This window comes from Copadichromis virginalis, linkage group LG2 (genome assembly GCF_057382275.1).
Source record: "Copadichromis virginalis isolate Kocher_CV1m ecotype Utaka linkage group LG2, C_Virginalis_male_GT1.1, whole genome shotgun sequence".
Classification (NCBI taxonomy): Eukaryota; Metazoa; Chordata; class Actinopteri; order Cichliformes; family Cichlidae; genus Copadichromis; species Copadichromis virginalis.
This window is the reverse complement of record NC_140619.1, coordinates 6,705,179-6,718,696: the sequence shown is the minus strand read 5'-3', so window position 1 is coordinate 6,718,696 and position 13,518 is coordinate 6,705,179. Positions and strand designations below refer to the sequence as shown.

The following is a 13,518-nucleotide window of genomic DNA, read 5'->3' as shown; positions in this document are numbered from 1 at the left end:
TCATTGTCTTCACTAATTATTGTGGGCTTGATGTATTGTCTTGGCCAACCAGTATTGAACCTGCAGAGTGTTGGAGGAGAGTACGCATTCACCATTCTTGTTTGGTTTTTGACAGGAAAAGACCAATGAAGACGACCAGATGGTGGTCTGCTGCGATTTTGCTGTTGGGGCTCGCTGCGCTTGGCACCAACGGGAGACCCAGCAAGGAGGGATTTGGGTCACCGCCCTATCGACCAGTCGTGAGATTTCGACACAAGGTATTGATTGCCTTTCTGTTTTTTCATGCTGTCCGTAACAGGTCTGTGTGCTTTGGCCAAGTATGAAGCTCATTACACCGGCACCGTCTTCCTACATCATATGACTCTCCTGCGGTTGTTGTTTTTCTGCCCACTTGATGAATCATTATCCCTCCCTCTGAGCCAGAAGACTGTCATTTCAAAAACAACATCAGATTAATGTGAGGAACAGATGAGCAAAGATGAAGACGAGCTTTGAAAGAAGATGCTGGCATGGCATTTTAGCTGAGTGTTTTAAGTAAAAGATGTAATTGAACGCTTATTGACTTAGTAATAGAGGGCAGGCCCCAAAAGCAAATTCCGCCGCTTTTATTAATTTCTTGCTACATCTTAAGGAACAAGATATTTTTTTAAAAAGTTTCTAAAATAAGTAGCATGCTCATTTTTTCTCGTCTGATCCAGTTACAAAACACAGCAGGCATGGATCAATTAGAACCAGACTAGGAAAGAAATTGACTGTTTTGGCAGATGGAGAGTTGAGGAAAACAAATTGTTTTGTCAAGAGGCATTAGTCAGATTGTGGTCCTTCAGTACTCATTTCCCCTAAGCCCCCTTTTTGCAATTATGTTTGCTAGTAAACACTTCTTTCAGTCCAGTCCATGATAAGAATTAGCAGTGACAACAATAGGAGAAAAAAGTTGTTTTCCTTTGTGGGTATTTTTTGTTTTACTTTAAGAAAATCTCTCGTCTCCCGGCTACATTTCATGTTTGTTTATGTCGGTCTGTTACAATCACGTCTGTGTGGAATGAATGGCAAAGACAGTGGTACTAAAGGGCGGGTAGGGTGAGAGGTAGTTAGAAAGAGCGGGAGTCAGAGTGAACAGATGGTAGGAACGTCATTGCGCTGTATCATAGTTGAGTGGGGAGCTGGAAGCGATGCAAAACTGTTGAATCGACACAATGGTCAAAATCACTTTGACCTTTGAAGAACATTTTTTCACAGCGATGCTTTCTAAACATGTAGACTACACATATCAGCTATTTGGGACTTGTGATTCTTTCTAGCAACATCTAATCTGAAAATTGAGTATTTTAAGAAAGTGAAGCGATTTAAACTTCAATACCCAAACATCTTGTAATATGGTGCCAATAAACTGCAGAGATAGCACTTCTGCCAGACTGCAGTGCTTTATACCAAAGGGAGGCGCAGCAAATGATCCATCATCCACCTCTGCATGGACAGGGATGGATTCCATCTAACACGACCTGGCAACTTTAAAAAAAATCCCCCCAAAAAACGTACCTCTCTAGCGAGTTATATGATTTGTATCTTTCCATATCCTACATATCCGAGGATGAGGCAGCGCAAGAAGAACTAGTTTCCAGGAAAGCAGATGTAATGTCATTTGCTTTAGCTTGTATTTACACTTGGGAAGGAAGGATTTCAGGGATAGGTGGTGATTTTTGAACTGAATTCCCAGACTCATTGTTAAGAACAAAAATATCAACAAGTAGGCAGAGTGGCTTCCAGGCGCCTAAATCTATAAGATTTACTTTTGAGGGCTTGATAAGATGCTTATTTTATGCACTAGTTACATTTGGAATAAAATGAAAAAAATAAAAATATTGTCTAATCCATTCCTCTTTTTGCAGCGAATGTAAAATCCAAAAGTGGAGCTTACTTCTATCCGGGCCTGTGAATAATCCAGAGTTACCTCATCTTACCTTGGGAATGGCTTGATGCTGTTTCATTTTAAAAATATAATTTTTCAGTTTGAGTGGAGGAAACAAAAATACACTCTGTTAAGATGCATTTAATCTGCTGGAGTTCAATCCAACAGTGCTACTGGGCTGTTTTTGTTTTTTTTGACAACATTGGATAATAAAGGAGAGAGACAGGAAGGAAAGGGAAGAAGGAATGACGCCAGCAAAGGGCTCATGGTGGAGAGCAACCCAGAGCACTGCAGTAAGAATTAATCTATGTACATAGTGATCTAGCTCTACCTCAGCACTTCCATTAATTCTGATAAAACAATATGCAAACAACAAATTTCTTTGCCTTGTTGGAAATTTGTTAAAAAAAAAGAGTTACACATGTCTTAAGCAGATAATAAATCAGTGGTAAACACTTCCTTTAAATATTAAGAAATGTTAATGTAAGTAATAAAATGCAAGTGTTTCAGTGATATCTAGTTGTAATGAATATGACCCTTTTCACTTGTAGTGTCTCTTTAATCTCTCCACTGCAACACAGTCCAGTATTTCTACTTTCCCATTACTCTCTCTTGTACTGAAGAGAGTGTACTTTCCAATGTTTTGCAGCACCATGTGAATAAGGCAGACATATTTTCTTTAAGTACTTTTAATCTAACCACCAGTACATTTTGAAGCTGCATGGTGCTTTTTTCTTTATTGTATTCAGCAGTACATTATCTCTTATTGAAACTAACTGGTTTAGACTTTGTCTCTTTTCGCTAGTGTGGTTTGGAACTGCAGTGACTTTAATAATTAAGGTAATGTATACCCACATGTAGCGGAAATCTGACGAGAAGCCACAAAAATGATATATGTGCTTTTCCACTCCAGTGAAATTAATGTGCCAGGCGCTGTGATTACATCTCAGAGGAATGTCATTACAGCATCTGCATACCATTACAATTCGTCTTGCGAGAGGACAGAGGTAAACTGCACTCATCTATCTGCCTGTCAAATGAGACTGTGGAAATTTACAGCCCTTTGGTGGAAAAAAAAGCCAAAAGTAAGCCCTTTTTCAAATTATGTCATTGGCCTTTTTGTTGCTTAGAGAATTTCTCAGCTCTTGTCTGGACTGCAGAGAGACTCGGGTCATGCTCTTGTCAATAAAGCTGAGCGAGCTGTGTTAACAGTTGTTTCAAAGTGAATTATTGTGGAGAAGTAATATCAAGTTGAAAAACATAGTCGGCTCAAAATAAAAGTACAGTTTAAAAGTAGATGATAAAGTCAATGAGATAAAATAACAATTTCATATTCTCTAATGTGCCTCATTTAAAAAAAAAAACTAAAGCTCTAGCAGTGAAATATAGGGATGGAAAATAGCGAATTGTGCTTTGCTTCAAGCTGGGAAGGTTAATGCGATGTCTTTTCCTGTGCTTCGAAGGACAGCATTTGGCTTGGGTAACGTGATCGGACACAACCTTATAAGCTTTCCTCACAAAGAGTTCAGTCACCACGTGGTCATAAACAGCTGGTCATGTGTTCTACTCCCATGTGTAATTCCCATGGCATTGTTTCAGAAATTCACTGTGAAATCCTTTACATGGGGTCAGGTATAGGACACGGATCCCTGCCTGTAGTTATTATGGGTTTTATTGCATACGCCATTTAAAGTGGTGGTTGTTGCTACTCTTAATCTCCTGATACTTTGAGATCTTTCAGCCAAGGTCTTACATGAAGAGTTTAATTGTAAGAATGATGGAGGGCTCAGTGTGCAATTTGTGAAAATCACGTAGAAGTGCCAGGCTTGCTCAGCATGAGGGACTACAGCAATTTCTGTGAGTTTTTGTCGCTTTGACATCAAGCTGTTATGTCAGGACAAACAAAATGGAAGCAAGGACAACTGTGTGTGCAAAGCCCCATCCATCCTGCACTGGCTTGGCCACATGGCAAATCTAGATTAACAGGGGATAAGCAGAGCGAGAGAGAGGGAGAGAGGGAGTGGGGGTGGTGGGCAAATTAGATTGAGATAAAGAGACGGGGAATGGGAGGAACAACAAGATTGAACAGCAAAATTCACAAGAAACAGCTTGTTGTACAGTAGCGTCAGTTAAAGCTGCAACAGGCAACATTTGGCCTAAACGTGACTTCTGTCAGTATTATTTCCCCCTTCGTCTTCCTCCTCCTCCCTCTCCTCCTCAGCTGGTCAGTTTGAGCCCCAACCCTTGTCACTCATCTTGATGAGCTGTCTGCTTTCAAATGGCAGCCAGCCCGAAACTGAGGTAACCAGCTTTTGTATCGTCTCCGCAGGGGCCGAAAAGGCAGAGATGCTGTACGGAGCCAGTCTACTAGAACAATAACAATGTGTTGACCTGTGGTTTTCAAAGTCTTTCTGCTACATGGTTATTTTCCCTGTTCTTTTGGTTTATTTATTAATAGTTGTTACTTGTCAACATGATGAGTCTTAGCAATACAACTACTGGCCTCACCATCCTTTGTCAGAAACAGTTTGAACACAGCTACCCACAGACAATTATAAACGGATAAACCATGAAAAGACAGCAACGGTGTTATGATGCAAAGAGGCAAAATTACACATTTGTTTTCTTGAACTTCTTGACCGTGTGAAGCATTTGTTAGAAATTTAAGTATTTATTTGTCTGGGCATGCTGTTGCAGATACAGATACTGTGCATAATTCTAGCAAGGTACAGGTGCTGGATCTGTGCATTACATTACAGCATATTAAGGAAAAAGAATGACTCTCAATTCATGGAATTTAAAATAATCTACTGGAATATGCACATGTCTGTTTTTGTTCACCTGTGTACATTGTTGTTGGATGACCTTACATCAGCCCTGGCAAAAATTGGATTCAGCTCTGTTGTTTTGTCACTCTTCTCTATTGGTCAAACAAATAAACCAGTCTTGCTCATAAGGAATAGTACTGCGTACCGTATTCTGGTCACTTGTCATACTGGTATGTTGCAATTTGTTGTCATATGTTTCCAGATGGAGTGTATTTGGAAGTTGGTGGTCTGGAGAAGTGAGGTTTGTGAGATCTGAAGCGGGAGAAAGAAAAGACAAGGGGGAGGTGTTGCTGGTGGAGTGAGGATGGTTGAGAGACAGTGAGAAACACAAAAAGGGGAGAAAGAGAGATAGATGTAGGCGGTCAGCCAGCTAGCTGTGACAGGAGCAGATGAAGCACGAGTTGTACAGCTGGGTGCTTCACTGTCCCCGGAGTCTCGGGGCAGAAGAGACAGGCCTGCCAGTGGCTCAGGAGAAATCACTCTCTTCAAACGAATGACGTGTGAACATTGTCTGCTATATGCAAATAAGCCCTATTTGATATCTTCCCTACCTGTAGTGCAATTCTGTGCAAATGTCAGCTCCTCTAGTGTGTGTGTATGTGTGTGTCTGTTTGGTGGGAGGGTTATACAAAGAATGTCAGAGAGCCACAGGTGTTTTCTCTGATTTGTATCTGATGGTCAGCAGTGTTTCCTGAAACATCCAGAAAGATGATGAGCAGAGAAAGCTGTTACCACATCACAATGTTTAACTTGAGCTTTAGTGATTGCTGGGTGATGTGCCTGCGCATCGAAGAAACCACGTGATGGATTTTCCATATAATGTCATAGCCACATTGGGGACTGTCAGAGTTATGTATTCATCCTCAACTTTCACAAAGAGAAGGCTGACATTTGTGGTATGTCTTGAAGACCATTGTCATTAGGAATGCATGGATTGCAAATTCTGGAAACATACCAGGGTAAAATCAAACTTGGACCCACTGCTAGTGCTTTGTAATAAACATGGTAAAGAAACTGTGCAGTTAATAGTAACCACTAAACACTAAGTTACTAATTTTTGGTAATTACTGGTACAGTTACATGTGTTATGTGTTCCTATTGATATTTATACATTAATATTTTGTCATTATAATTAAGAACTAAGAAAATGTAATTGTTTTTCACACTTTTTTGTATTATGTGTTTATTATTTTTTAATAAAAATCAGTTAACCTCTTTTAGATATTGTTTACAATAAATCACTATATCAATATTTATTAGATTATCAATCATATGGATGTTCTTTTGTGTGCGGTAGGGATTTCATTAACAGCAGGGCTCAGTATGTACAGACCCAGTATAGTCTAAATAAAAATATGACAATGTCAAATGTATACACATGGTACCCAGGAAGCAAGATAAGCTGTGCTACTCCTTCAGTCAGAATTGATATTTAAAGTCACATCTCTTGGATATGCTTACCCATATATCTTTAAAACACATTAAGTGCATAATATCCTGTTTTTTAATTGACAGGTAATTAATAGCGCATTAGGAAGAAAATGCACAGTAGGTCGATTTCTGTGCAAACTGAGAAAATGGGTAAACTGCTGTTTTCTTCATGCATTCAGGGACCACAGTTCATTATTGACTGTAGACCCGTTGCATAATGCATCTTCCTCATAACGCCACCCAGCTCGAGCTGCTAGAAAGAGAATCTGATTTTTCTGTACAAGAACGAGAAGGATGAGCTATGCAGATTTCACTGTAGAGAAATCAAATATTTATGCCTCTTTCTTTCGCATTCAAGGTTTCTGGAGAGCAGTTACTTAGAATAGTAGTCCTGATAGCAGCATTTTCTACAACTATGCTCAATAAGCATGCAAATCTGTTAAAGCGCGGCTACTCAGAAGGTCCTAGTTGTTTGCTCTTTGGTATATTTGTAATATGTTTTTTCTTTTTTTTTTACTGCATATTTTTTTCTGTTACACTACATTTATACATTTATTTGTCAATTGAAGAAGCATCTGGACTACTAATTTGGTTAACTTGTTCAAAAAAGAAAGTTAAAACACTTGGATACAATGATCTAAATAGATGTAAATAGATATCAGAAGCTAAAGAAACATATCTAATGACTAAAAGCAAGAAGAAGTCAATAATATGTATTAAATAATATGTAAGTAAATAAAATCTCAGAGCTTAAGGTTTGTCTGTTATCCGTGTAAGTGAGTCAAATTGCCGTGTAAAGGTACACTGTTGTTTGGGTTGTTTATGCAATATTATTTGACATTCAGACATTCAGAGTTCTTGCATTCAGAATGAAGTCCTTAGGCTTTGTGTGATGATTGAGATGTGAAACACCATTTTTCAGAAGAATGTTAATATACTGAATGGACTGCAGAATGTCATTCATCTAATACAAGGACATGTAACTGCACTCATTTACCTTAATGTTGTAGGTTTTGATCTCATAGATCTTATCTCTGTTTTCTTTTTTGCTTTTCCAACAGGATGGCGTTCCAGAGAACCTGAGAATAAAAGGTGAGTTTCTGCCTTTGATTCCTCCTTCTTCCTCCTTCCTTCCTGTATGTCAACATGTTGTGTACAAGGGGAGGGGTTGTTGAAGCTACAGCCTAAGTGAAGCACTTTTGCTTTTTTGTAGTATAAAATATTTATGTAGCCTTTTTTTTAACTAAAAGACAAAAAAAGAGCACATTTGATCAAAAACACCACAATAAGAAACCTACTGGGAGCATAACACTCTCTCATCTCCTCTTTCTAAAATTTTATCTCCTACACCAAAAAGATTTCATGCAATGGTCACATTCTTGTACAAAGCTTGACTTTTCACTTATCAAGATATATTTAAACCCTAAATGAATATTTTATGTTACTAAACTAAAATATACAGTAGCCAGCAGCCATTAAATAACAAAACTATCATCAGACACCAAACTGATAAAAGTCGTCGTTCTGAACGCAAACAGGAAAGACGAAAATCCAAAGACAACAGCAATTAAAAAGTTCTGTTTGGATTCCTTCAAAAACTGAAGTTATCAGGTCTGTGTGCAAGAAATCTGGTTGGTATTTTTTTGCTTGAAATGCCTGTGTCTAATTGTAATACTATGAATTGTGACTAAGCTTGTACAAATGTTGAAAAAAAAAGTAGACCTCAACCTAAACTTCGTCAGCTGCATGAAAACATGTTTTCAAGTTTTTGTTTGGAGACATTTTGCAGACCCTCCGCCAACATGTTTTGTATCTGCTCAAAATAGTTTTTTTTCACCAGTATATAGAGGGTTTTTTCACATTATACTATAGACATTTTTCACTCATTTAACCTCCTGCAATGCCAGGAGAATTAGGTCTGAGGGTACCTTTTCACACATGTAGCACATAAAAAGGATAGTCCACAAATGTATAGTCAGGAAGGGTTTAGGGAAGCGGTGGTGTGGTGAGTAGTAAATACAAGGAAGGGAATGCAGATCAACGGGTAGCTAAGATGACTGTTTGAATCAGACATGTTACATACAGCTCAGCTGAGTAATATCTATAAAAGTTCAGTGCTGCATTGCATGCTTGAAAGCAGATTAAGTGAGCACTAAATGGTTATACCCTTCAGCGTCTATAATGGGAGGTTTTCTCATACTTTACTTTCAGCTGGGTGTTTTTGTGCAATGAGATATGTTACTCTTGATATGCTCAGTCCATGAAAGTGATTGAATTATATTTCCATAACAAGGAGCCGTGTGAACAAGTTAAAAATGCAGCGCAGAGTTTTCAATAAGCCATTTATCTTTAACACCAAATGCAGTCGTTCTCAGCTTTAACAAAAAAATTTGTGCCGTGAAGGTCCAGCAACCTAAAAAAAGTTGGATAACCTTAACTTTAAATGTAATTTTTTTAAAATGTACTCAGGACACACACACAGTATATTAACCAGTTATTGCATCGATAATGTTCATTTGAGTTTAATGTGTGGTTCTGTTCATTTGCAAAACTTTTCTCTTGGTCAGACAAATCGAAATTTGAAATTCTCTTTGGAAAAACATGCATGTTGCATTCTCAAGACCAACGAGGAGAGGAACCATCCAGGTTGTTATCAGTGCTAACTTAAAAAACCTGCATCTCTGATGGGATGGAGGTGCAACCTGTACATATTGCATTCTGTTTTTATGTACATTTTCCACCGTGTCCCAACCTTTTTTGGAACTGGGTTTCTATAAAATGGTAGGAAAAAACTGATAGTTGCAGCAGTACTTGGCACTATTATCTCCAACCAGCTTCAACTACCTCTGTGGATCTGGACAGTGGTGATGCATTAATGCACCATGCTCTTCTTGCTGGTTGACAGATACATCTCATCTGTCAACCCGTCACCTTTCTAATGTCTTCTCTTTCTCCTCTAAACAAGAGTCAATGTCAGGCAAAAGGTGGTCCTGCTGCCCAACATGCCTGCCACTAAGTGTTTGAAAGGGGCGCTAAATGGACATCTCCCCATTTTTCCTTGCCAGGGAAGGTCGAAGCAATAATTGTAGAGGGCGCATTACCATAAAGGGCGGCCCCAGCTGTCTGCTGTGATTCACTTTAATGCACCATGTTCTGTAAGCCGAGAGGGGAGCTCTCACTTTGGCCAGTTTTCAGCAAACTCATTTCCAGCCGCGATAACGAGAAGGCAAGCAAACTGTAGGGAAAATCATAAATTATTCAAGTATCACCATGTACATTGGAGCCTTCTCGTTATTGTGAAACTGAGGTTGATTTAGCATTAAAAGGCCCAGTTTTAGAAGCTACGTCAAAATTAACGGATTGAATAGACATCTAGCAAGTCAAGATCAGAATAAAAGTCCCCCCCACCAAATTTAGTTTATAAAGCTGTTGTGGTTTCATGTCACTTGGTCAACTTTGAGGTAACCAGCAATCACATACATTTATTAGTTTTAAGATGTAGTTACAGGGCAGACATCTGGAGCAGGGCACTTACCTAATTAATGTTTCCTTCACAAATATAACTTGATATTTCTTACTTTAATTAACAGAAGCCACACCGACTCTTCCTGTATACTAAAACAGATGAAAAAGTGTGTTTATTATTCAGCTTTACCCTCACAGAAAATAAATATGCTAGAGTAGAGTATTTTAAAGATGCCACTGTTTATCTCTGGGTTTTCTACAGATCCACTGAAATACAACAACAAAGTCTAATATTATCCACAAACATGGTTATAACAGGAAAAACCCCATGCTTTTTAATTGTGACTCTTTAACGTGTTGTACTGATTGATGTTGTTCTAATACATAAAGTCATGGTAATGCACAGTAAATCTGACAAATTGTAATGTATAGAAAATATGTTGAATATAATCATAAGAATACAAAAAAATACAGATCCAGAAGTTGAATTTGACTTTTTTTGCAGTTGTAGCTTTTATCTTAAAAACCGAACAGTTTGGTGTAGGTATACCAGTAGAAGCTCTAAATAGTGCAAATAGTTAAAGCACAGATCAAAGTGGTAAAAGTGTCTTCAAAATCCTTGGTTTGTCTGAGCAACAGTCCAAAATACAAGACTTTACTGTCATGTGCGATAAAGAAATTGTCAAATATTGCTGTAGATATTATTGCACTGATGAATAGCTTTTCTCTCATAGTTTATATCAGTAACTACTACGTTACTGATATAAACTGATATTTTATAAAATGTCCAAAATGTATTATACAATCTCATCATTGTTCAATATGAATTCTCATTTTTTGATTTTAAGAAGAATTATAAAGGTGCAAGAATCCTATTTTAAAATGCTTTCCCCCTCAGTTTCACAACTAGTTTTGTTGTGTGGTTTATTGAGAAATTCTCTCTGTCTTTTTCCATGTTCATACATACTTGAATGTGTTCTCTTGTCTGAGACTGTTAAATTTTCTTACCCTGTGATATACTGGCGACCTGTCCAGCCCTGAACAAGATGAGCAGTTTGTGAAATGGATGGATGAAAATTACATTCCTGCATTTACTGTGGATGCCAAAGCAAAACAAAAAAATCATAGATGGAATGAATGAAGCGCCTTATAAACTCGAACTGAATGTCAGCAAGGAAGAGACAAATGCCAAACGTATTCCAGGATGCTCGGTAATTGGAGTCCCAGAACGAGCACATACCACACTAAGCGAGCTTGTTATGCATACTACAGGAAGACCTTGGGCTGCTGGTGAAATGCAATTTTACAAAATAAATGGGCTGATTTAGTCATATGAAAAATGTGATTGAGCTTTTTAAGATTGTCTTCCCATTCTCATTACATGTAAGAAATGTCATTGGTAGCAGCACTATTAAGATTAATGACTTTTGCTGGTGTAGTGTATAAACAAGACACAGTAAAATAAACTTGCTGGTGTTCAGAGAACCTTGTTTTATTTAGCCAACAATTGATTTTCTTTCATATTAAGATGTATGATTCCGATATTAAAAAGCTTGGTCAGAGAGAGGGGAATAATGTTTTGCATTGGGGTATTTTTGTTTCTCGAGATTTGCCACCTAACACATCCCAAAGTGTCCTTGGGAAAGTTGCTTAACTCAAGTTGCCCCACATGGTGAACAGAGTGCTCGTCAGAATGGGAATGAGAACCTCTAAGATTAAATTTACAGCATGACTAATAAAGGAGTTTTAAAACTAATACAAATATTTGGTGATATAAAAACCTAATATTCTGTTATGTTAGCCAATTTTTTCCTTCCCTCCCTTCTGGCACAAAAACATAAATGGATTTTCCTGAAATTGGTTATGTGTTGTTATTTATTAATTTACTTGTTTATGCTCTGCCCCGACTGTAATTCTCACTTAGCGTTTCCTAATAAGTTTAGGGTTACAATTTGTAGTTTCATGTTTACTGTCGTATAGGCTGGCGAAATGGTCACAACATCAAATATTTATTACATTTTTTAGCCCTGTACAGATTCTCGATCCACATCCTTACCCTTACCTGTGGTCATGAGCTTTGGGTAGTGATTGAAGAAAGATTGTGAATTCAAGCAGGAGAAATGAACTTTCTCTGATTGGAGGCTTGTCACTTCCTTTGATTCAGTCATTCGGGAGAGCGTCAGTGTAGAGTGGAGTTGCTTCTCCATTTTGAAAGGACCCAGCTGAGATGGTTAGGGCAACTGACAAGGATGCCTCCTGGGTACCTCCTGCGGGAGTTCTGGTCATGTCATACAGGGATTAGGCCCTGGGGTAGACACAGGACACATATCACTCGACTGGTTCGGGAACATCTCTGTGTTCCCACAGGTGAGCTCGGGGAGTTGGCTGGGGAGAGGGAGGTCTAGGTTTCTCTGCTTAGGTTATTGCCCATGCAACCTGGCCCACCAGATAAGTAGAAGAAAATGGATAGATGGATGACTGACAGACGGACACAATCAACACCCCTTCAGCTGTGTTGAACACTCCGTTACATGTGCTCAAACACACAAAACAAAATACAGGTCAGTATTGATCTAGTTATAGTGAGCACATCCTAGGTTTAGAACCTGTATTCTCACTTGGCACCATAGCCTTGTTCTGTGAGGAAAGCTTTGGAGTTCAGTTGAATCAAACCCAGGCCCACCGGTTAATTATAAATGCATTTTAAAGCAACTATGAATATCTATGAATGTATATCATGAATATCTCTCCGGTGCTTTTCTGTTATTCATATTAATTTTACACGAGTAGTCACCAGAGTCCAATATAAACAACCACACTTTTGTGCTTTACTTTGTATAGTTATTGCTACTTACTTGATGTATATAAACACAAAAATCAAACAATAAAAAACCAATCATGTAATACCATTGAAGTTTAGCAGATGAGTCAAATCTTATACCTGCAGAAAATGTGTTGATTTATGTATTTTTGTTGAGTGAACAGGTGAAGTGCTGACGTGCGAATTTGGCTGCTGATGAAAGATTTCCTTACAGACGTGGACTATTCCTATTAGTATGTTACAGCCTTTCAGATTTGAACTCTGCACAAGAGCAAACATCTTGTTTTGTTTCCTGGCACAAATGTTTATGTTCTTCTAATCTATGTCGTCTTGCGTAATTTATTCATTTGTATGCATGGCAACTGCCTACTGCTTACTCCTACCAAACCCGAGCCCATAGCAGTACATTTGAATAATTCAAAAGCTGCAAACACCAAGCTCTAAATTGTATATTAATTCTAAAATTACACACCACCCCCTGGGACTGGGTTGCACTTTTAATAACTCGTCACAGCTGTACTGAGGAGAGGTGAATGCTGCGTTCCTCTGCACCTTTCTCAGACAGAATTATTGGAAGACTCCCTGTTGTTCCATCTAGCGTCACTGTTTTGCCACAATTGAATTTGTAATGGCTTTCATACAGTAAGTCTTAATCAAGTTATTGTAGATTCATGAAGTGCTGTCTTTTCCTGGGCAGGGAAGGAAGCAGTTTTAAAGAGATGCTATGGGACTACACTGCACCATCTGCTTATGAGCACCCCAGTCAGTCTTAGATGAGTGGCTGGGTTTAAAAAAACAGAAAAAAGGCCCTATAGGATTTGCCTTTTGAATCCCCGCAGGACCTTGTGGCTAGATTTACAGGCCACTTATGCTCCTTGACCCACTAAGCCATTAGAGGACACTCGTGTCTGCCCTAAATACTGTATGGTACAACACTTTCACCTTCTCAGGGGAAAAAGCCAGCTGTACCTTGCTTGGTCACGTTGCACTTCAGAAAGCGTTAGACTGTGTTTGCACTGGAGGTCTTCATGCTCTGTTTTAAATTGATGCCCAGATCCTTCAAT

General features: G+C 38.5%; 1 protein-coding gene across 1 annotated transcript in view; it reads left to right on the top strand.

The window, feature by feature from the left end:
• The window catches only part of fstl5 (follistatin-like 5), a 200,923-nt gene that overhangs the window by 36,997 nt on the left and 150,408 nt on the right, over nt 1-13,518 (top strand). The window contains exons 2-3 of the mRNA XM_085469313.1: nt 116-257; nt 7,230-7,260. Of these exons, the coding sequence (XP_085325439.1) occupies nt 116-257; nt 7,230-7,260 (173 nt within the window). The remainder of the gene's footprint in view (nt 1-115; nt 258-7,229; nt 7,261-13,518) is intronic.